The sequence below is a fragment of the Myotis yumanensis genome, unplaced genomic scaffold (assembly GCF_028538775.1).
Source record: "Myotis yumanensis isolate MYYU_CA2020_CCGP unplaced genomic scaffold, mMyoYum1.0.hap1 SCAF_14, whole genome shotgun sequence".
NCBI lineage: Eukaryota > Metazoa > Chordata > Mammalia > Chiroptera > Vespertilionidae > Myotis > Myotis yumanensis.
Genome location: NW_027223765.1, coordinates 19301871 through 19327208, shown reverse-complemented (window position 1 = coordinate 19327208; position 25338 = coordinate 19301871). Strand labels below are relative to the sequence as shown.

Below are 25338 nucleotides of genomic sequence, written 5' to 3'. Positions count from 1 at the left end.
CCTGCTGTTAAAGAATGGGAAGTTATTAAGAATTATACATTAGTAAATGCTGTAAATCTATGCTATTTTATGAATCACTTCAACATTTGGAAATAAAGCTTAACTTTTTAATGACATTTTTTCTAATGTGCTTTGCTCATTATACAAACAGATAGTTCCACATTTTATCAAAACAAATAAAGATACCCACTTGGTATTACAACCTACCCAAAATGACAACTATCTCAATGGTCACAGAAAAACAGACAGACTTGACAAGGACCCATTATTTAATGTCCAACTCAACCTTCCTTCCTCATGACCTCTTCCAAAAAGAGAAAGATTCCTCTTTTTTAGTGACCTTATTGCATATACTGAATATTGTTCCTATGTGATGAATGACAAACTCTTCCATTTTGTCTCCTGACTTTTGCTGATGTGTGTGTGTTGGGGGTGGGGGGGTGTTAAATTACACGACGGCAAAGCCTCATAGACAAGTAGAAAGGAAATGGTCTTTGGAGTCAGAGCTGGATTAAAATTTTATCTCCACTCATTGCTAACTACAGTACTACTAATTTCTCTAAGCTAAGTCTCATTTTTAAAGCAAAAATAATAATATGTAGCCCTGGCTATTGTAGCTCAGTTGGTTGAGTGTCATCCTGTGCACCGACAGGACAGGTCACCAGTTCAATTCCTGATCAAGCCACACGCCCAGGTTGCAGGTCCAGGTGCCTATGAGGGGCAGCCCATTGATGTTTCTTTTTCTCTCTTTGTCCCCCTCTCTCTCTCTGTCCCCCCTTTCCCTCCCCCTCTATTTCTCTCTCTCCTTTCTGCTCTCCCTTAAAAAATACATAAAAACAGATTTTAAAATATCTACCTTTCAGCCTTTTTCTGGATAGGATTAAATAAAATTAATGAAGATAACACCTATCAAAGTACTGGTACAAAACAGGTGATGAAGAAATGCTGGTTATATTTCCCTTTTATGGTCTACGCATTCATCCCCAACTAAACAGTTGATCTAAAACTTTAGCCTGCATGAAAGTGACCTGGGAGATTTTGAAGAATGCAGGTGCCTAGTCCTATACCAATGAAATGCTTTGGGCCCATAATGCCTACTTTTACATGCTTTCTATGTGATTCAGTCATGGTGGGGTGGGGCTCTTATTTTTAGAAGTATTATCTCTAAGTTCCTATAAGGAGTGATTGTTTTTGATCACCCTGGGTCCTGGTATAACATTTCCCACACATTGGTATTCAAAAGATACAAGCTATGTGATGCAGTATTAGCTATACTACTAGTAATAAACGAAAACCGTATTCCTGATGAATAATGGCATTATTGTTTTTATTATGAATTACATTTATGTTAGTTTTCTGTTAACCTAATTATTTTGCTGTCCAGTTCATTCCATTACTAGATCATAATAGATAATAGCAAGTTCCCAACTCCTCAGTTTGCCTGAATAATAAATTTCTTGGTCTGGACTTCAAAAATAAATGCACCTACTTGGCCAATTGCTAAAAGCTATGTAATTACTTGCCTCATTACACACGAAAGAAAAATCCTTATTTGTACACTACGAAGTCTTCACCCTCTTTTGTTAAATGAACATTTTAAATTACTTTTAATGACACCATTTAGCATTGCCTTTCATAACATTTAGGAACTCTTCTAAGGTCAGGGGTCATTTCATATATTTTTTTTTAATTTTCTCTATTAATTTGATAAAAAGAGAGGAAGAGAGAGGGAGGGAGGAAAGAAGAGAGAGAGAGAAAGAGAAACATCGGTTTGCTGTTTCACTCATTCATGTGTTCATTGGTGTATTCTTATATGTGCCTCGACTGGGGATCAAACTCACAACCTTGGCATATTGAGACCATGCTCTAACCAACTGTGCTACCCAGCCAGGGCCTCATATAAACTTCCATTATCTTTTTTCAGCCTAAAAGGAACCCAGTACATTCTACACAATCATAAAAATAAAAACAACGAGGAAATATTAAAATGTATAAATTTCAAATAAAATCTGACATTTTTGCCTACTTTAAAAAGAAAATGGAAAGTGCTTTTCTTCTCCAGGTGCTGTATCCCACTGTCATGATGATCTCTCCTATTCTGTTGTGTTCTATGATCTGTCAGATGTTAATTGCTAGCAAAACAATAAATAAACGTAGCACCCAAATGAGGCAATGACCATTTGAGACTTCTAATCCCACCAACTATAATGATAAAAAAGGAGTAAAATTTCAAATATTAGGGTAAGAGAATACAAAAAGGAAAGTGACATAAAGAAGAGTTACACAGTATATCGTATACTATATAGTATTTTTTTATTGCCTTTTTCAAAACCTATATCATTTTGAGCTACAGAATATCATCAGATGGTTTGGCCCACAACACACCTATTCATATTTCAATAATCCATATTTAAACAACACATTTAATTAAATTTATCATGGGTATTCTTTTTAAATATAGGTTTGAGAAAAAAACTATGTTATGGGAAAATATTATCACGGATAGCACTGGAACGCAGTCATTTTAGGTCAACCCACTGCAGGGAAGAAAGATTTCTCTCTCAGTTTTGATCTATATATACAGTTCTGAACTGAACTCAAAACGCCTCTCCTAGATTCAAAAAAGTAAATCGTACTTGATCCATAAGCCCTAGAGCAGAGAAAGCAAAGTTGATGCTGAGTCAATTTAGGAAAGGCTGGTAACATTAGAAAACCTGCAGTTTCAAAACAATCAGACATAGCAGTAAAGCTCAAACCATTCAGAATCTGTGCTGGATGTGAAATGAAACAAATTTTTCTAAAGCCACACTCTTATCAGAGTATGTAGTCTATCAAATAATAAACTTAAATTTTGCATATCAAGGAAGAAAAATTCTAAGTTTCTTGTTTTTATAAACTTACCGATCACTCAAATTACTAAATCTACAAATACAGAGCTTGTCTTCAATGCGATGGCTGGGTCTCCTTTCACCTAATCTATGAATAAATCCCAAGGGAAATAACAGTACGTCCATTCCTGCAACTCTGTGATAATTGCAGCATGTATGGAATCTAAAAATGGTCTACACTTAGAGCATTCATAATATGATTTGTTCTTTGCCTGGAGAATGTCTTCCATGGAGCCTACTTCAATTGGAGAAAACAGTTAGCAACTAGTTGTTTAATGGGCTTTTTAAGATAAAATAATATAGGGCCATTATTAGAAAGACATTGTTATGGGCTGAGTTATGTCTCCCCAAAATTCATATGTTGAAGTCTTAACTCCATTGTCTCAAAATATGATTATATTAGAAGGAAGTCTCTTAATTAAGTTAAAATGGGGTCATTGGGGTGGACCCCTATCCAATATTAAATCCAATATTAAAGAAGAGGAAATTAAGGCACAAACAGAGGGAAGGCCATGTGCAGACACTGGGAGAATATTGCCCTCTACAAACAACCCAGGCAAAGAGGCTTCAAAGGAAGCAACCCTGCCAATACCTTGCTCTCAGACTTCTGGTTTCCAGGGAATTAATTTCCTTGCGGTATATCACTCAGTGTGGTACTTTGTTATGGCAGCCCTAGAAAACTACTTCAGGCATGCAGATAAAGCTAGTTACCGCATGGCATAACTACATAAAATTGTTCATGGGTGTAGCTATTTGACTGCAAATGATCATAACCAGAGCAAATGATGTTATATTCATGACTCAAGTAATTAATCTTATTATCTAGCTTATCTAGTTAATATTTACTTAAAATTTTAGGTTAATATTTTAGACTAATATTTACTTAAAATGCCAAAGTCAGTGACTCCTCCACCAGATTGTGTATTTCTCAAGTAAAAAAAAAAAAAAAGAGCAGTATTTCTTAATCTTCATAGGAAGAGTGCCTAGAATGAAGCCTAACATGCATTAAATGCTTCTAGAATGATATAAGTCCATGAAGTAGTGAAAGAACAAATAAAGACTTGTTTGGCTGAATAACAGCAGCAGAAGAACATCAATTTGAACCTAGATAATTACAATATGAGCTATCCATTCACCATATACACTGTCACAATGTAAATAATTAGTGGGACTAGGGGGCTGTTTTGAAAATAAAAATGTGATTTAGTAGAAAAACTGGTCAAAGTGAAGCTAGCAGTTATGCATTCTCATGGCAGTGTCAGACTCTGAGTAAATCTTTTAATCTCCTCATCCATTCTTCAGTGGCACACTGGTGATACATGCCTTCCTTAGCTCACACACACTGAGCATTTACTCCTCAAGGGTGAGAAATAAACAAGACAATATAACTGAACATGTTTTTAAAACATCTTTTATGAGATATGATATATCTTGGACCAAACCCAGAGTTTTACTGTTCCTGGCATACATCTTTTTGAAGAAATGGAAGCCACATTCTGATCAAGGATTTGGTGAAAGATAATATAGGCACTGGACCATAAATCCAGAGGACACCTGAGTTGTCATGGAGTTTCCAATATAATATTTTATAATCTGTGTCCACCCATACTTATTGTGAGACTAAAATGAACAGGAAAATTCAAAATCACATTGAGAATGATTAACTCTTTAAACTTCTTGCATTGTTCTCATTTTTCTTTTAATTTTCTGCATAGTAGAGTAGGATATTAACCAATTAACAACGTAAGCTGCAACCACCCATAATATTGTAAGATGTAAGCAAAAGATTACTAAACAAGGGTACAAAATAATAATGCAAGTGTGTACAGTGTGAACTTAAACTTGACTATGTTATCAGTAAAAGTGTATAGGCTTAAATTCAGTTCAATTGCTAAGTTTATAACCACAGAATGTACAGTAGAATTTAATAAAATTCTCTCCTGTTGAGATTTCATAATGTTCAAGGGCCTGGATGTCCAATGCATCTTTACTGCTTACCCATAACTCTAAGTCAAGCTGTTCATAAGCAAAATTTTCCTTACTCAAGGTTTAGACGAGGTGGAAAAAAAGCTTTTTAAGATGTTATATAAAGGTTATTTATAATTGTCTCCAGTCACATAATTTTATGTTTTTTTCACTTGATATTATTTCTATTAAATAAAAAGAAAGAGGTGTATGCTTGGGAAATACCTCAGTAAACATTTCTTTGTGTAACTATAGCTTCAGGTTGGAATTACTTGTGTGTTTAAGTACTCACCCTTAAACTGTAGTGTGAATGATAACGTAATAAAATGTTGATTGTGAAAAATATTCCCCGTAACTAATCAAGGTCCAAACTATGAGTATTCCAAGCAGTAGCCCAAGACAAGTCTATTTGTGTAAGCTATTGATGTGGGGCTTGGCAACTCTTGACAAGACCTTAATTCAACTAACATTTGCTGAGGTCACACTGGGTGCAAAATACTATTTAGCCATTATCTTCACAGAACTTAAAATTTGGTGAAGAAAATAAGCATATACTCAGATAACAATACCAAGTGACATCTTAATATTAAGATAAACATTTTGAGTTTTTCTAGACACAATCATAGCTTTTTCTGTGGAATGGATCCACTTCTTGAAAGAGTAGCCATTTTCAAATGTGTAAAATATTGGATATTTTCCATCTTGTTTTGCTATGCAGGAGATATGTTTTCTATTATAAAAAAAAACACACACACAAACCAACAAACATTTTAAATAGCTAAAATTCATCACAACCCTTTAAAAACACTGTTGATAATAACTACTGCATAGTGACTGGCAGGCACAGTCTACAACCTGAGTGCATGTAAAACCATCCTGGGGGGTCTAAATTATTTTACACATTTTGTTAATGGAGAAACTTGATCTCAGTGAGTCTGCACAATGTCCCATAACTAGGAAATGTCAAACCAGTTTCAATATTCAAACCTGCTCCTCTTTGTCTCTGACACACTACTCTGATCCACAATGCTTATCTTATCATTAACAAGTAATTCGTATTATTTCTTACAACTGCACATGTATCTACAATTTTCTAAAAAAAACACCCAACTTAATTAAAAAAGTAATTAGCATTTTAAAATCTTAATATTTTTCTATTTAACTGATTTTTTTTTTAGAGAGGCAGAAAGGGAGAGAGACAGAGAGAGAAAAACATCAATTTCTTGTTCCACTTATTTATGCATTCATTGGCTGATGCTTGTATGTGCTCTGACAGGGGACAAACCCACAACCTTGGCTTATCAGGACAGCACTCTGGGCAAATGAACTGCTTGACCAGGGCCTTCATCAGATTTTGTATATACCAAGCTATAATGTAAGTATTATGCTTGTCATGACTAAGCTGTTTCAAATACAAATATATCCAATTACTCTACATAGTGGAAGTAAGCTGAAAATCCAATGCAAACAAGCCAACAGTGAAAAATTGTAGTAATTTAATTCTAAATAAATACCCACCAGCACAATGCACATTTAAGATCAACTTATACTAGTACCTTCAACATAGATTTCAAGTAATGGTATGATTGTGGAATTCACAGAATCTGTACTTTAAAGGCTTAAATTGCTTCCCTCTACACAATAAAGAAAAAAAGGCAACTCAAAAATCAGGTTAAGTGTAAGCAGAGATTTGACAGATTTAAGCTAATTTCCCTTCCAAATATGAAATGGAAATACTGCCAACTTGAAGAGAAAGGAAAGAATTGCTTGTGCTCTTCTCAGTGACCCGTAAGTGGGGCTTTCTTTTCTATATATTTTGTGTCATTGACTCATGCTTTCCATGTAGCCAACATAAAAAGAATACGTGGATGTTTCCTTATCTGAGCCAGCCATGGACCCTCCCACGGAGCAAGCAAGAAAAAACTCCACAGCACAATGGAAATCCCAGACTTTCTTCCTTTCTTCAAGGCTAAGTCTATAATGATTTTAAATAGAAGGGAGTTTATGATCTTTACCTTTCCTTGCACATATAAAATAAAACCAGGGGAAGAAAAAAGTAAGACAAGTTGTTACCAGTTTCCTGCTTGAAATCTATTCCTTCCATTCTTCATCTAATAAATAAGTTTACGAACATATTCCAATACAGACATGAGCAGAGTTCACCTACATACTGAGAAGTGTGGGCGATAGAGTTTATACCCATTGAGGTTAGCAGAGCCCCATTTTCACAATCTATGCGGCATGGTGTGACTAAGGTTTGCACTTCCTGAGGTGAGAAGTGTAATTCACAGCCCAGAAGGGAGAGCTGTCTTAAGATTCTTGGATTCCAAACTAAAAGACTTCTTTGGATATTTTTTTTATTCCTGCAATATACTTATTGCCTCACCCATTTTTGGAGGAGTGGCTTCATCTCAACCCAGTGAGGACACAGTCACCACGTAGTCTCTATAATTTCCTGTCACTAAAGATTTATGTGCGGCTGTCTTAAGTATGCAATATTGAATTGTAATGCAGTCTGAGTTCTTCATCTACTTTGCAAGTATTATCAGTAAAAAAAAAAAAAAATGGGCTGTGTTCATAGTTCTATAAATTGCTACCAAATATTTTCTATAGAATCTTCCTTTTTCATTAGGTAAAAAGCTCTCCTAAAAACATGTCTAATTCTAGTATAATCAGTGAGGCCTCTTCCATTATTAAGAGTCATTCATCTCTGTTTAACAAATCAGTCTTCTATTTGATTAAAAGTTCTATGTGGAAGGACAGGGGCCCTCATTGAAAAAACAACTTGCCCTAACTGTTTTGGCTCAGTGACTAGAGCATCGGCCTGTGGACTGAAGGGTCTCAGGTTCGAGTCCGGTCAAGGGCATGTACCTTGGTTGCAGGCACATCCCCAGTGCGGGGTGTGCAGGAGGCAGCCGATGGATGTTTCTCTCTCATCGATGTTTCTAACTCTCTATCCCTCTCCCTTCCTCTCTGTAAAAAATTAATAAAATGTATTTTTTTAAAAAAAGAAAAACAACTTATTTTTCCCAGAAAACTTCTTATTCTACTAACTGTGTTTCTAACTGTGCTAAATATGAAGATTTGGCTGTCTTCTCCATGTGATGGTTTGTTGCTTACTTTAACAATCCAACAAGCTGACAGTGAGCTTAAGGATTCCCTGGTGAGAATAGCACCAAAGGTGGTTGCATTTGTTGCAAACCTTGCCCACAACCGCAAGCAATTTCCTGGTGTTGGAAGTCTGGCCTGGCCTGAATCCATCAGCCCTGTCACAGTGTCTTGCTGGTGGACTCTCCTTATCCAGTGGACGGCCCTCTCTCCCTGGAAGGTGACTCATCTGTGCCATGCCTCTGGTGGAAACAGGCTGTGCCCTCTGCTCTCCTTCTCTGAGTTCCACCACTTCTGCCAGACCATGTCCATGCCCAAGCAGCATCAGGTTCTCTTCCAGGTCAGTGGCTCGGTAACTTTCATACAAGATGCAATCACTGTTCCCTGTTTTACTATTGCAGTTCCCCAGGTGCAGGAAATATGTCCAAGTGCGACTCATATGGCCAAGTTCGACTCTGATACAATTGCTTCCCATGTGCCAAATCCTGGGGTTACAACAGCAACAAAACATGGCAATGAGTCATATGTCAACAGACTAAGTGCTATGCCCCCTTGCTTGCTGCAGTTGTCCACAAATCACACCAAGATTTCAGCTCTTGGCTCACGATCACTCTGTTCAAAACCACTTCTGTCACACTTCATGGTGGCTTCATGCACATCCACAGCCCTTCCAAAGGCTTGTTCTTTCACTCCTTTAACCTAGAATGCTCTTACCATCTATACTACCTCGGCCACACACTGTCATAATTACACCCTAATTTTAACTGCAAAAAGATATCCAACTCTCTGACCACCACCTCCTATCTTTCCAGCTCACAAGTTCCACTACCAGGACTAAAATAATTTCGTATTCCCTCCTTCCATATTTTAGATTCCTCTTTTTTCTGCTCTCATTTTCCATCTCATCCAATATAAATTTCATGGACAATGATTCTGATCACAAACACATCAACTCTCAACTCCTTTACCTTTTCCTTGTTTTATATTCTTTTGTTTTTGCCATTAGCTTATTTTTGTAGTTTTTTAATCTTTTATTTTATTTTTCAGTTACAGTTGGTATTAAATATTATATTAGGTTCAGGTATACAGCATAGCCGTTAGACATTTATATAACTTACAAAGTGTTTTCCCCAATAAGTCTAGTACCCACCAGGCACCATACATAGCTTTTACAATATTATGGAGTATATTCCCTATGCTACACTTTACATCCCCGTGATTAAGAATTAAAAATTAATGCAACTCCCATTTGACCCAATAATCCCACTTCTAGGATTATATCCCAAGAAATTAGAAACACCAATCAGAAAGGATGCACCCCTATGTTCATAGCAGCACAATTTACAATAGGTAAGATTTGGAAACAGTCTAAGTGCCCATCAGCAGATGAGTGGATTAAAAACTATGATACATCTATACAATGAAATGCTATGCTGCTGTAAAAAAGAAAGAACTCTTACCCTCCACAACAGCATAGATGAAATTGGAGAGCATTATGCTAAGTGAAATAATCCAGCTGTAGAAAGATAAATATCACATGATCTCACTCATTTGTGGAATATAATGAACAACATAAACTGATGAACAAAAATAGATCCAGAGACATAGAAGCATTTAACAGACCGTCAAACCTCAGAGAGAAGGCAGGGGAGGGGCGGGGTGGTAAGAGATCAACCAAAGGACTTGTACGCATGCATATAGGCATAACCCATGGACACAAACAGTTGGGGTAAGGGCATGTGCTGGGAAGTGGGAGCAGCCGGGGAGAGGTCAATTAGGGAAGAAGGAGACATATGTAATCCTCTAAACAATAAAGAATTTAAATAAAAAAATAAATAAAAATAAAAGAAGTATAAATTGGCAGTTTTATATTCTTGTCCCGAACATAACCCTGTTTAAATCTAATACTCCACCTGCTTCTCACTAGCGCCCTCTCTACTGCATGGGAGTAAAAAAAACAGATAGATAGATAGATAGATAGAAAGAATTGTTATGGTTTAATTCTTTAAAAGATAGAGAAGAATAGACTACATCTATGAGCATATATCAAAGATAAAGCCATTCTAATGAGACATTTCTGAGATTAGTCCATGCAAAGTTATCCTGAATTATATGTAATGGAACATATTGCAACATAAGTCTTCGCTGAAATACTTAAGAGGGGAAAAGATGATATAAAATAGCAAGAATGAGAGGTAAGAATGGTAACAAAATTAGACTGCTATTAAGTGAGCAAAACATTTACTATCCAGACAATGCCCTCTCTTCAATATGTGTAGAAAATTAGATAGCAACTTATAATAGGACCAATGTTATTGTGAGCATATTAATTATATGAGAAGTGCAGGAATAAGCATTTGCACATAAAAAGAAAATTCCATCATTGAGATTTTCTAGAAGTTCATACACATAATTATATAGTTCTTTTCCAGTTTTAACACAATAAAGCTTTCAGATAGGAAGAAAAATAGACCAAAGTATATCATTATCACTGAATCTTTAAGTGAACTTGAAATGTTTTTAAGTTTCCAGAAGTTTGTAGAGAAGAAAATACAAACTTCAGAGTAGCCATGAATTATAATAACAGCTATGTTAAGAAATGTATATAGCCCAGCCAGTGTTGCTCAATGGTTAAGTACTGACCCATGAACTGGTCACGGTTTGATTCCTGGTAAGGGCACCAGCTCAGGTTCAGTCCCCAGTAGAGGGCATGCAGGAGGCAGCCGATCAATGATTCTCACTCATCATTGATGTTTCTATCTTTTTCTCCTTCTCACTTCCTTTCTCTACAATGAATAAAAATATATTTTTAAAAATGTATATAGTTGGTTGTGAACTGATTTTCTCACAGACCCCCTACTACTTATCAATTACATGCAAGACAGCCAAATCCAATCACTTATTTTCTAGCAATTACTTTCATATTTTAAGATTTTTTAATATGATAAGTTTAAGGTGACTTTGAAATATCCAGGTTGAAAAGTCCAGTAGGAAGCTTGAAAGTGCGGATATAAACGCTTTAAAGTGCAGAGTTATATGTTTTAATTACTTTACTTATATTTCCTTTAGAACTGTGTCAGTCAAGATATGCTAGGTTTTGCTGCAGTAACAAACTTCTAAAAGTCTAAGTGACTTAAAGGAACAAAGACTTGCTTCTTGCTCATGCTGCATGTTCATTCAGGTCAGCAGGTTCTCTAGTCCAAGTTCACTTTACTCAGGGTCACAAGCTATCAAAGCATCCACCATCTAAAAGTTAGTCTCTGTGACAGGGGAAAAGGATCCTAACAAAACCAGCTTCGAAAATCTTCTTCCAGAAAATGGCACATCACTTCCTTCCATGTTTTCTTGGCCACAATAAATAGCATGTCATAACCTTACTTCAGGTTGGAGCGGAAATGGAGAATTGCCATCCTTCCAAATGATTGGAAAGAGGAAAATAAGAAATATTATAAACAGATCTAATCACACAAAGCACTTTTTTTACATTCTATTTTAAATTATATTTATTTCCTTTTTCCCCAGTTAACTTTGAGTTCATGGAAAGAAAATGTTGAATCTTAGCCATATTTCCAGGATTTACATTGGGCACTCAATAAGTATTTGTTGAATGAATCACAATGACAGACAACAGTATGATATATTTTAGCACTTTCAAGAAGTGATATTGAAAAGAGACCTTTGGATTTGACATAAAGTTCATGTGCAATCATTCAAGTGTCTAAGAAATATGGCAAATTGAGATGAAAAAAAATAAAGGAAATGTTTGGAGACTGCCCTTTTGGAAAGATTGACAATGATTCCAAGGAGAGATTTAGGACAGCATAACTTAAAGGAAGTTATTCTAAATAGCAAAGAGAGTACTGCAATTCTTGGGGGGAAACAGATGGAAGGGAAGAGAGAAGTTTCTAGAGAGAGGATGAGTAATTGATGAAATATTTAGGCAGAACCAGGAGGAAGTGGGATCATAAAATAGATAAGTGGAGTTGGGACAGAAGTCCTCTAGAGACAGAAATGTGGATCAGGATGGTTATAAATAAAGCTGTGACTATAATCGAAGGAAAAATGTTTGAAGATGTGCCTGTCTAGTGGTCCTTATTCATTTGAGAAGCCAAATCCAGATAGTATTCTGAAAGCAAGAGCAAGCATTGGACAAAACTTGAAATGCACGACAAAATTTAGAATGCCCTTTATACGGAAGGAGGTTACCGGGGGTTAGAAGAATGCCAGAAGAATTAAGCATGGATATCCAGTTGAAGTTGAAATTTTAAGTGGCAAAAGCAAAAACTCATCTCCACAGTTCTGAGAATCATCTATATGATTTAGTGACTCAATATCATGATGCCACAAGCCATCTGATTACATATCCAGGTCCGGAACCCAGGGTATGCAGGCAGATGGCCTCTTTCTGACATCCAGCAAAGAGGAAACGCTTGCCTCCCTGTACCAAAAGATTTAAAACTATAGTGGACCATTTTTAGTTAATTATTGGGAACAAAATAAAAATGTAATTGTGAAATGACTTCTGGCAGTGACCATTTTAAATCTATTACCATTGGTAATGCTAGAAGAAGACTGGAATTGATTCAAATATATATACAGACAGTCCCTCGGGTTATGTCAGACACCACGTACGTTGTTTTGTGTTTACGTCGCCATCTCCCATTTATTTATAAGAAAAAAAGTTCCGTCATTTCGATGTATGTACATATGTGCTTTATGTTTTTTATTATTTATTTACTACAGTAAAGGTAAGCAATTGTTATCTTTCTTTTAATTTTTTTTTTTTTTTACTGTTTCACTTCATTACTGCTGTGTATGTGCTCCATGTGAGTGACGTAGGTGCTTATGTAGGTGGGTCCCAACTTACGGTGAAAATCGCGATATATTGCACCGTAGGAATGGCTCTCCCGCATAACCTGAGGACCTACTATGTATGTATGTGTATGTATGTGTGTGTATATGTATATACACACACATATATTGTGTGTGTGTATGTGTGTGTGTGTGTATATAGCGAATTCCAAGAGATTTTTCGGTCATGTAGAATCCAATACCTCCTTAAACATGAGCTGGTATCAGCCTTTTAAAATAAGAAAAAATAAAACAGAAAGCTTTTGCATTTTTTTTTTTAAAGTAGCTAAGTCTTCCTTAGGATTTGCAGATGCTCTACTATCTTGAGTATATTGATGGAATTTAGTTTTGGTCTCAGCCACAGTGAAATCTGAAAATGAAGTATCATGACAGTACAGAGCCTTTTTTAGGTTCCCTCTAATTATAAAGGTCTGATGATAACAAGGCAATCATTGCAAAACATGGTAAGTCAAGATAAGCTTCTGCTGTTTAAATGTATAGAAATAGTTAAAACAGCATTGGTTATGGAAAGAAAGAGTTTATAAGAAAGAAGTAGTGTGGAATTTAGGGGCAAAATGATGAACTCAGTTTGAGATGAGAATAGGAATACCAGTAGAAATGATAGGAAACGATACCCTATAAAGCCAGTAAGTGTTTCATTGACAAAAACACTAGTTATGAATTGTATGTAAACAAACAAATGTAGAATATTATGTATGTTGCTTGGCCATATGATTAACAGTTTTACAGTGTTTATAAGACAGAATCAGCGATATGCATTAAAAGCAGCATAATGTTCAATGAAAAGGCAGTTTTAATGTAGAGTTAAGTTTTCAAAATTGTGGAGCCATGTTTTTACTTGAATGGTAGGACAAAGAAGAGCTACAAACAACATGATAGGATGAGGTTGAGATTCCCGTGATTATCAAAGTCACAGCCACCAGATTAGCTTTAAGAAGATCCTCTTTAGTGACATGCCCAATGTCATCTTGGAAAGTATTCATAGTTGAACTCTTATAACTTCTCTCATTTCCTGAAAAATTTCAGGAACTAGTAAAGCAAGAACTTAGTGAGCCTTTGCTAGACTAAAAGCAATGATTTCTTTCTTTAAAACGTGTGCCTGGTAATTTTATTTTTATAGACCAAACTACTGTTATGATTTTCCACAGAAGTATGCCAAGCCATCCTCAAACTTAACTCTCAGTGACTTCCAAACTGCTTTAGTTTGTAGACATACATTATTACACTCCCATATACTACACGCAGACACATTCATGGAATCAGTAGCACAATTCCAGTTCCAGACACAATAACTACTGCATGGTGCCTACTTCACTATGTTCTCTATACATAGGACAGTCAACCAAATTTCAGTAATTGCTATCATCATTGATTAGGCTCTATTTATTGACCCTTCAGTAAGAGCCAACTTCCAACTTTCACTGCTGTTTGTTTTAAATGATAAAGCAGTGACACGGAGTCTTAAAAATTCTTTCAAAAATGGAACAAATACCAATGCTCTTGTGTGGCCGGTTCGCTGTAGGGAGCATGAGAGGCGCTGCGTTGGCTTACACTGTTTCACTGTGTGCCCCTCTGTTCGCCTCCTGCTTTAACTGTTAGGAAAAAAAGAAACAGCACCTCGACTTTAGTGTTCTGGCTCTCCTTCAGTGGGATTCCTGAAATAAAAATGAAGACGTGTGCATTCCTATGAGACGCTGATAATCAGGCTGATCACTCAGTTGGCACAGTTCTGTTTCCTTCGGGTTATGAAAATTGAGAGGCTTCTAGTACTATTTGATTATGCTGCCCCTCTAGAGATCACTCGCTATTATCACCTTAAACCTTTTATTATTCTGAAATACACACTATCAGTTGTTAAAATATTCCATTTGATTTGTAAGGATGAAAAACACACACGCTGCAGCTTCTTGCTGCTCAAAACAAAAACTAGTTGATGTCGCATCACGAACACATTTGGGAAAGCAGTTAAGTTGTCAGGTTTAAGTAAGCAAAAGGATGAGGGGAAAGCAAATTAAACTGAATAGCACAGAATTTCCAAACTCAGCTAATGGACAAGATGACTCATTGTTCTGATGTGGCAAGACCAAACGGGAAGCCAACAATGGGGAAAGCACCGAAGTGCCGAGACTGGGAACTTTTCAACCTGGGCATGGAGAGGAAGCCATTTGCTATCATCGGAATGTAATAGGCAGCATTAATTTATAGGAAGAGGCCTTTTGGAGTATCTAATCATTTTAGAAACTTATTAATGGTCCTGACAATTTTCCTTAAGGACGATAGTAAGGTATATAACATAACTGTGAAAGTCACTTAAGCATTTGCATAAAATTAGTTTATCTTCCCATTAAATCTGAATATGGTTATAAAGCCTCTATTAGAAGTACATTTTGGAGCAATTTTCAAATTAATGTTTCATTAGTGCTCCCTTAATACTGTCGCTTATTGATTGTTCTCATCTCCATTCCATTCATATACTAGCATTGCCCCCTGGTAAATCACTCCAATGTCTGATAAACGTAACAGAAGCTACTTTCCTGTGGATGTGGAAAGAAAGGGAAATAGGCTTGGAGTCAAACAAGGTTATTTCATGATGCAACTGCTATCACTTAAAGGTTACTTGGTTTTGCAAATTACTTGCCCTTCCTTAATTTTATTCCCTTATCTTAAAAAAAAAAAGTTGTAAATGAGGCTAATAGTAACACCTACCCACTTAATTTGTGGGAAGAAACAAAATGAAAAGTTACAGGTCATTTTTTCAAAATTCTGTGAAAAAGTATTTCAATTTAAGATTTTAGTATGTGCATGAAAGAGGAAAAGATAAAAACAGTTTTGCTTCAGTCCTGGCTGGTGTGGCTCAGTTGGTTGGAGTGTCCTCCCATACACTGAAAGGTCCCAGGTTTGATTCCCAGTTAGGGCACACACCCAGAGTGCGAACAGGAGGCAACCCACTGATGTTTCTCTCTCTCTCTCTCTCTCTCTCTCTCTCTCTCTCTCTCTCTCTCTCTCCTTCTCCTTTCCTCTCTCTCTAAAGTCAATGAAAACATATCTGCAGGTGAGGATCTAAAAAATAACAACATAGTTTTGCTTTAAATGGACATAGAAATGTGAATTTCATCCATCTATCAATCTTTTCTATCCTGAATATTATTTAATTTTTCTCAAGATTTCTTACACATGCTAAAAATTCCTTATTAGGGAAACTTTACTCTTGTTAAAGGCAATCTTTTAATAAAGGAATTCTTTGTTCAACTTCCTCAGAGTTCTGAGTAGTTTCTCTTCAACTTTTGAACATTTAAATTGAGAAAACATTCTAATTTATGATCCAAAGGGAGAAAACATTTTTAAAATTTGCAATGAGATACCATCTCACACCTGTTCGTAGCCATCATCAACAAGACAAGCAATAACAAGTGTTGGAGAGGTTGTGGGAAAAAGGGAACCCTCATTCACTGCTGGTGGGAACATAGACTGGTACAACCACTATTGAAAGCAATCTGGTGATTCCTCAAAAAGTTAAGAATAGAGCTACCATGCGACCCAGCAATTCCTCTCCTGGGTATATACCTGAAAAACTAGAAAACACGCATTCATAAAGATATATGCACCCCCGTGTTCATTGCAGCATTGTTCACGGTGGCCAAGACATGGAAACAACCAAAGTGTCCTGCAAGAGAGGACTGGATAAAGAAGATGTGGTACATATACACAATGGAATACTACTCAGCCATAAGAAAGGATGAAATACTGCCATTTGCAACGACATGGATGGACCTTGAGAATACTATGCTAAGTGAATTAAGTCAGTGAGAAAAAGCTAAGAACCGTATGATTTCATTCATATGTGAAATGTAAAACTGAAACTCATGAAAACAAACAGCAGTGTGGTGGTTGCCAGAGGGAAGGAGACAGGGGATAGAGGGGGTATAATATATGGTGATGGGAGAAGATTTGACTTTGGGTGATGGGCACATAGTGCAATATACAGAGCTTGCAACATAGAAACCCACACCTGAAACCTATATGATTATATTAACCAATGTCACCCTAATAAATTTAATTTGAAAAGGAAAAAATCAATGAATACATAAAAATTTAAAAAATTAAATAAAAAAATAAACAGTTCCAAAGAAAGGTTCTTAACTTATCAAACACAAAGTCCAATTAACCAGACATCTCCTTAGTTGATATTTCTAGTTAACTAGAGGCCCAATGCACAAAATTCGTGTGGGGCAAGGGGTGAAACCTGCAACCCATCCTGCACCCTCTCGCAATCCGGGACCCCTTGCTCCAGCAGCCCACCTGCTCACTCCTTACAACTTGGCTTGTCGCTCCTTAGTGCTGCCTCAGAGGTAGGAGAGGCTCCCACCACCGCTGCTCTCGCCAGCCATGAGCCTGGCTTCTGGCTGAGCGGTGCTCCTGCTGTGGGAGGCACTGACCACCAGGGGGCAGTTCCTGTGTTGAGTGTCTGCTCCCTGGTGGTTAGTGCACATCATAGCGACCTGTCATTCTGGTTGTTCCACAGTAAGGATCGCTGGGCTTTTATATTAATAGAAGATTATATTACGTGGTTTATCTTTCTGAAAATTTATTTTTATTTATTTTGTTAAATTTGCTCCTGGATCTTTACTTTCTTTCAAGGCCTAAATAATATAACCGGAAGAAAAGAGTTTACAAATTGTCTCATCCTAGCTGTGTATATGTATATTACCTGATTCAATTCTTTATCTCTAAAGTTAATTGAATAGTAATTATTTGCTCCTGAAAATTTGAGGTTAAACATAAAAGACAACTATACTCAACAAAACTACTCATTAAAAGGAAATAGTTGTCTATTAAAGTACTATAGTAGTACTTTTATTTATACACAAACACTCTATGAACCCAGGGCCTTACTTTTTCTGACAACATTGATAACCTTAGCATTATCACTCTATAAGCACATAGTAATCACTTCTCAACTATTTAATGACTGCATTATGTTCATGGAAAGTGAACAGAAAATAGTTAATTGTCCTGAAGTCACTGATCCAAAATATGGTCAAAATTTGAACATAAGACAATGTACTTTAACAAATATGAAATTTCTGGTCCTTTCCTCCTCCTTTTTCACAATTTAGTTATATTGGTTATATCATTTCATACATCTAGTAGAGTAAAAAAAGAAAGAGTAGGCTGATTGTGGTAGGCAAAGTATTTTTCATAGCTCCCCTCCCACCACCACCCTCAAACCCCAATACCACAGATCTTAATCCCTGGAACCTGTAAATATGACCTCATTTGAAAAAGGAGGCTGTGATCAAATTAAGGATCCTAAAATTGAAGATTATGCTAGATTATCAGGATAGGGCCTGACTGCAATCACAAGTGTCCTTATAAGAGAAAAGCAGAAGGAGATTAGACTCACAGAGAAGAAGACATTGGGAAGACATAGGTAGAGATGGGAGGGATGTGCCCCCAAACCACGAAACACCCATAACCACCAAAAGCTGCCAGAGGCAAGGTACACATTCTCCCTGGAATCTCCTGAGGGAGAAGAGCCTTGCTGATACCTTGATTTTAGCCCAGGGACACTGATCTCCAGCACTGTGACAGAACACGTTCGTTTTGTTCAGCTACCAAGTTTGGGATAATTTGGCTCATTAGTCACAGGAAACTAATACATGATGATGATTAAAAATAGCTAACACCCATGGCCTATTCACTTTGTACCGGGACACTACTTGAGGCACTTTACAGATATATATCTAATATAATAATAGAGGAATATGCAAATTAACCGGTACACTGTAACATCACTACCGATCTACAGGCAGAGAGCTACAGGAGGGCGGGGCAGCGAGCTACAAGCACCAGAGAGCTACCAGCGGCGGTGGGCGAGGTAGCCAGCTGAGGCAAGCGGCAGCAAGCAACTCATGCACGGATTCGTGCATAGGGCTACTAGTTATCTTCATAAGTCTTCTATCAACCTATGAGATAGGTCATTTATTATCACCACTTTATGGAAGAGAACACTGAGGCGAAGAGATGTATAATAAGCTTTCTAAATCCTCATACTTTATAAGGAACAGAGCAAGAATTCAAACCCAAGCATTCTAGTTCTTTAGTTCACACTCTCAAACACTACATCATGTTAAGTGACTATTCATCTCTATTGCTTTCATGTCAAATGTTAATGTAAAATTGTAGCCACCTGAGAACTCAAGCCAGTACCTACAACCTTTATTCTTTCAATTCTAGGTGATCAGGATAGTTTTAGTACACTGAGATTAACTTCTAGAAGTTGTTCTCAACCAATGCAGTTTAAAAATCTAGATTTTATAGGATGCCTTCTGGAGTTTCATGTGTTTACGTAAAACTAAAGATATTACAGCAACATTTTATTAATTTTTATTTCATTTTATTTGAGGGTATATGAGACATTGTGAAGGAAAAATCTCTAATAATTTTAATAATACATTATAAGAGCAACAAACAATTACTTAGATATAGAAACAAAACACATGTCAAGATCACACACGCGAAAAAAAAAAAACTAAACAGAGAACATTTGACCCCATATTATGAAATACCCTTAGGAAAATCTTCAAAGGGAACTATCTAACACTGCACTGTAATAATAGTTTTTCTTCTAATGGAGACATATACGTCATCAATATATATCAAGATCAATACTGTTTGCTGGAATATGGGCTACATAACTGCATAGAAGGGAAATACGAACTCTACTGCAAACTTCTGACTTAAAAGACCTTTTTAGGAGTACCACATGCTTGCTAATTTGGGTAGGTATAATTCCACAAATAGATCATGGAGAATTACCGTTTTGTGTTCCAAATAGGCAAAAATTTAAGGATATGGTTGGATGACACTATAGGCCACTTAATAAAGTCATTAAATGCTCTAGAGGCCCCTATCCCAAACTAGAACTGTATTCTAAGTATTTTCTACAGGTTCATCAATTGGTTAGGTTTCTTTGAATCCCATCCTTAATCTGGAAAAAATACTAAAAGTGGTAAAGAATTATCTGGGTGTGATTAAAATCACACGAACAACGAGGCAAAGACTTTGTGAAGGAAGTTGAGTCATCTCTGCCCCTGGTTATCCCTAACCTTCTCTCTCTTTGTGATTAAAAAATAAAGTTAAGGTTGGGGTATTCCAGAAAGAGGAGTTATTGCTAATTTTATCAGGACTTAGAATATATAAATTAAGACATTTTAAATGTAGTAGAATTTTTCAAATGACCTGCAATGTGTTATCTACTTGTTCAAAAGATTAATTTCACTGATGAATTTCAGGCATGTGTTCTATTTGAGCTGATCTAGGTTTCCTAAGAGGCTATTTAAGTGCTTCCTTGATTTTCAACCTACAGGCTTTAATTTATTCAAACTTCATTTTGGAAAAAAATAAGACGTACTACCCACCTTGAGAGTAAAAACTCTTGAAACATTCAAAATTAAAAATCCTTCCCCAATATTAGTTTCTTCAATCTATGTACAAATGTGACTCAGATATCCAGTTTAAATTGCTTTTCAATGATCTGGCTGTTCAAATCATCAAGTAATATCAAATAAAGTATCAGTCCCATTGTGTAAGTATGGAATTTAGAAATTTTCTGAAACACAGTCGAAAATATGTTCATGGGATTATAATGTAACCCATTATAAGACTCCCACTTTTCAAAAATCGAAGCTTATAATTAGTTTAATACTTTGCTACTAATATTAAATGTTAGCTGCTACAACTTAATTATCTACTTCCAAAAAATAAACACAACCTCTTAGAAAGTCATTACTATGCTATTTTTACACTTTTGATAAAACCTTTACATACTCAGAAATTTATTTCTGGTAGGCAGGCAAAATGTGCTTTTTTAAAGACTTCAACTATGTTAAGAGAAGAAACAAAATTTTTACTTCACTACTAGAAAAAAACAATTTAACCTTAAAACAAAAGAGAAATCATGGCAGCGTATTAGTTTAATGGGACAGAGAAATATAGTTTTATTTGAAAATAATAAGATAGCATGCAATTGCAATGAAACATAGTAAAATATCTTTAACTTCTCAAAGTATCTCTATATTCCCAAAGTTACTCCCACATCTTGGATATTAATATCATTAGTGTCTGAATGGATTTATATGTTTTTATTTGATAATTCCATTCATGTGCAGGTAAATCAGATCTGTGACTTCAAGTATATCACTATTCCCAAAACAGGTATAATTACAGCTTGTGAAGGAATATGACAAATGCATATATTTGCCATTCTTGCTCCTTAGTCTTAACAACCTCAAAATATTTAGAAAGGCACTAATATAACTTATCTGGAGAGATCATGAGTAATGGATTTATAAAGTTGGAGATTACAAGAAAATAATGGAAGATGTGCACTCAGCTATCCACATGCACTTGGCAACTGGATATGAAACATCTTAATTAAATTTCAAATAAAATACGCCCTAAATTAGACAAGAATCTTTTAGCTGGGGTTGTTATTATAGATGAAACCCTACATTTTGTTGCATTGCAAACATTTTTTTATTACTGAACTTCTGATGCACCTAGTAAATAGCAAATCACAGCAGGGGGTGTAATTGTTTTGAAAATACTGTTGAAAATAAAAATGATATTTTAAAACAAGCTGTTAGTATCTCTTAATAGAAATCCAACATCTCTTTAGAATCTTAGCATTAATTATAAGCTGGCTGAAATATGAGCGTCCAGGTAGATCTCAGAATAACTCTACAGGATCATACAAAAGTGATGCACCAAGTATGTTTGATGCCATAAATCACACATTGTTAAGAGATAGCTATAATACAGTACTATTGATTTACAATAAGGAGGCTCAAGGAAGGAATATTGTCAAGGGTAACACCAAGATCTCGCCATTTAGTCCTCTCTAGAGCCAGCAAGCCGAATTACATAAATGCCACACAATTTTTCATTTAATTTTAGTCTCAAGTTCTATATTTCTGTTCAATTAAACATTTGAAATAATTGTGGATGCATCAGTCTATGCCATTATCACCACTGTGCTAATATTTTATAAGACTTAGAACTAAGGAAGGTCATCCTTCCACTTTTCAAATAGGGCTCAAAGAGGTTGTGTAGTGGTTAATGAAACTGACTTTGGAGTCCAGTAATCTTGGTTTCTAAGACACTAACTCTGGAACTTCTCCAAATGTAGTATCTCTAGGGCTCCCTTTTCCTTATCCACAAAATGGAGATGGTAAGGTTGTCTTCTTGGGATTGTTATGCATTTTCAGGGCCTGTAACACCCTTAGCATTTGGAATGATGTGCAGTGAATGGGAAACAAATGTTAGATGTTAGTATAGTAATAATACTAATTATTAATATTATTATAATTATTATTAATTAACCCCCCCCCCCCCCCGAAGTCCTTCAGCCACTTTGTACTAGAGCAAAAATAGTCCAGAAGTCCTAACATTTGGCCTAGGTCCCCTTCTCCTAACTTAAGAGTGCCCCTAACACTTCATTTACTTAAATCCATGATAACACATTAACTCCAGATGCTTGCCTATTCCCCCAGTGTATATGTCAGCTCCATGAATAGAGTGCTCCGGCTAATTTTCAGAGAAACATCTGGAAGGAAAGAGGAAGAAATTGCAGCAAACCCCAGACACGCCATGCTGCATCCATCTACATAATTTGAAATGACCCATAGTTGCCTTTCATGCTGAGAGACCAGAGTAAAGTGACTGAATCACTGAGTCCAGGGCAAGGGTGGCCTGAAACCCAGAGGGAGATACCCCTTTCCAGTTGATTTCAGGGAACACGGTGAACCACAACTGAGTAGAAGGTGAAAGACCCTTTTAGCAGATTAACTAGCCAACAGCCTCAAGAGAAGAGAAGAGAGGAAAATCTCCCCATTCCATCCCCAGAAGCACCACAGGAATCTCCTAGAAAAGCCTTAGCCCATGGGTTCTTAGTTATGCCTAGAGAATGTAGGGTCATCTTCAAAGTCAGTTCAAGCTTCCAGAATTTGGAGACACTCAAACACCGCATCACTCAATATTTTAGCCGCAGCTCAGGCGAAAGCAGACATAAACACAGCCACCAGAGACGCCTGAGGCTGTTAAGCCTGAATTGTATGGGGGCACAAATACAGAACTGGGCATTTCACAAAGGGTGACGCCATATGAGGGGTAGTGGGTTTCCTCTGATCCCAATTCGCACCCACCATAAAACTTCTCCCAAAATGCAAGTGGTCACAAGGTACACAGACCCTGTGCTCCCTCTGCTCTAACTGGGTCTCGGGCCCTGGAGGGCGATGGGATTCGGGGGCACTGCTTTAGCCTAAGCTTCCCAACCCATCCTAAAGGTCAGAGTGATTCCTATAGCGTGCCTTCCTCTAACTCCATAGCTTCTCACACTGCCCTCAAATTGTGTGCATCCAGATGAAAAAATAAATAAATAAATAAACGTAATAAAAGAAGAAGAAGAAGGAAGGAAGAAAATGCGAAGGCAATCAGAGCTAGCCCGCTGTGCTTTCTTATCCCAACAACTTCGCCAGGCTTCCCGAGGAGGGAGCGCACCCCGCACACACCCAATAGGAGGCGGGCAGCGGGGCGTCCGTCCTCGGTGGCCCAGCCCTCCACTCCAGCCGGAGCCAGGCTGACCCCGTGGCCCCAGCTGCTGCCCCCGCTGCCCCTGGGTCCCCTGCAGCGCGTGGCATCCGGAGAAAGACCCGCCAGCTCTGCACCTGCACTTGGGCAGCAGCCACCGCACATCTCCGGTTGGCAAGGAGCGGCAGGGGTGCGCCAGGACTGTGCGGGGTATGGGAATGGAGGGGCAGGGGGGTGATCCTGGTTCTGGAAGATAGAAATGCCCACTCCACCGGCGCCTCCCCTCCCGCAGGGGCGCAACCCCAGAGCGGTCCTCCCCACCCCAACCAACTCCGCGGGAGCCCGAGCCTAGACACCAATTTTGCGCTCAACTTACCTTGGCTGGGCTGAGCTTTCGCTCTCCTTCCTCCCACCGAGCCCTTCATCCTCCTGCCGGCTGCAGCCTGGCGCCCTGGCCCTGGCATCCGGGCGGAGCTGCAGCCCGGGCTGGCTGTCCCTGGGGGCACAGGGCTGACCGCCCCGCAGCTTCCGCGGCTGTGGTCGCGGGGGAGGCGTGAGCGGTGGCCGCCCAGACCCGTCCCTGAAGCGCCGCGCACACCTTCCCTCGGGCGGGCGCTGGTGGGAGTTGGCAGTCAGTGCGCCTCTGCCTCTTCCGAGCCGAGCCCTGGTGCTGTGCTCTGCAAGGTCCGAGCCACGCCAGCCTCAGGTACACCCGGCTGGGGAGAGGTGCAAGCCCCGAGGGAGGGAGGGAGGGAGGGAGGGGCCGGGCCTGGGGGAGCCAGGAGAGAGGGAGAGAGCTGAGAAGGAAGAAAGAAATCAAGGGGTGAGGAACTAGCTTTCCTGGAGGGAGTGGATCCTGGGTGTTCAGGGAACACGCGGGGAGGAGAATTGCATTAGAAAATGAGCTCCAGTGAGCTGCCTCCACAGGCTCTGGAAAGGGGTTTTCCTTTTGTGCTTTTAGTTCCTTTACCTCCTTGTTTGGGTACAATTACCTGAAAAAACGGCCCCCATCTATGTAAAACAACAGTTAACGTCAATACCTCGGTGAACAGATAGAAAGTGACAGGGTGACGCTACTGCAAATGCAAGGAAGTTCTGCCTCCACAAAACCTCTTGTGAGGGACCCAGATCCCACTGAGATTTTTCTTTCCTCACCTGATTCATTCTCATTCTCTCCTTCCCTCTCTCCTCCCTTACCTCCCTCCCTCCCTCCCTCAAACACAAAAACACACTCATACTCAACATAGTACCCTGTCCCTTGAGAATGAAACAGATGCCTTCTGTTGACCCATTCCAGGACTTAGAGGAGTGTTTCTCCACACTTTACTAGGCACAGGAAATCACCTAGGGATCTTGTTAAAGTTCAGATTCTGATCCTACAGGGGCCCGAGATTCTCTGTTTCTAATAGTGTGGCAGATGCCACTGATCCAAGGACCATATTTTGAGTAGCAAACAAATAAACAAACAAAATAAAGCTGCTTTCTAATTATCAGCCTAGCCACTAAGTATTGGTAAGATGATCTGAAATAAGTTGCTAATGCACTGTTTTTCATGGGGTTTCAGGATGCCATGGGGGCAAATAAATTATAAACATAAACACGGGGCAAAAGGATAAAATACCCTGTAGATACAAGGCTATTATTATTGTCATTATTACTGTTGATGAAAATGTAGGGAGATATTGACAATTTGCCACTGTGTATGTTCTTGAGGGAAGTTCTAAAACACAATCCACAGCTACCGCCTCACAAACACACCATTGTTTAGAGAGAAAATGCTATGTAACATCCTCTAAGGGGCAGTCTATTCCTCCTGTGAGCCTGTTGTTGACTTTTGTTGATATGTAGTAGCACTGTTTAAATGTGTATTATCAGGTAGTTAAATTGCTTAGCAGGCTAATAGGTAAAGCAAACC

The 25338-nt window shown here is 38.0% G+C and overlaps 1 protein-coding gene across 1 annotated transcript in view; it reads right to left on the bottom strand.

Annotated features, from left to right (window-relative positions):
- ZNF385D (zinc finger protein 385D) overlaps positions 1–23913 on the bottom strand; it is a 684297-nt gene extending 660384 nt beyond the window's left edge. Inside the window, exon 1 of the mRNA XM_070433332.1 lies at positions 23800–23913. Within this exon, the coding sequence (XP_070289433.1) occupies positions 23800–23887 (88 nt within the window). The 5' untranslated portion in view covers positions 23888–23913. The remainder of the gene's footprint in view (positions 1–23799) is intronic.
- Between the last annotated feature and the right edge of the window lie 1425 nt (positions 23914–25338).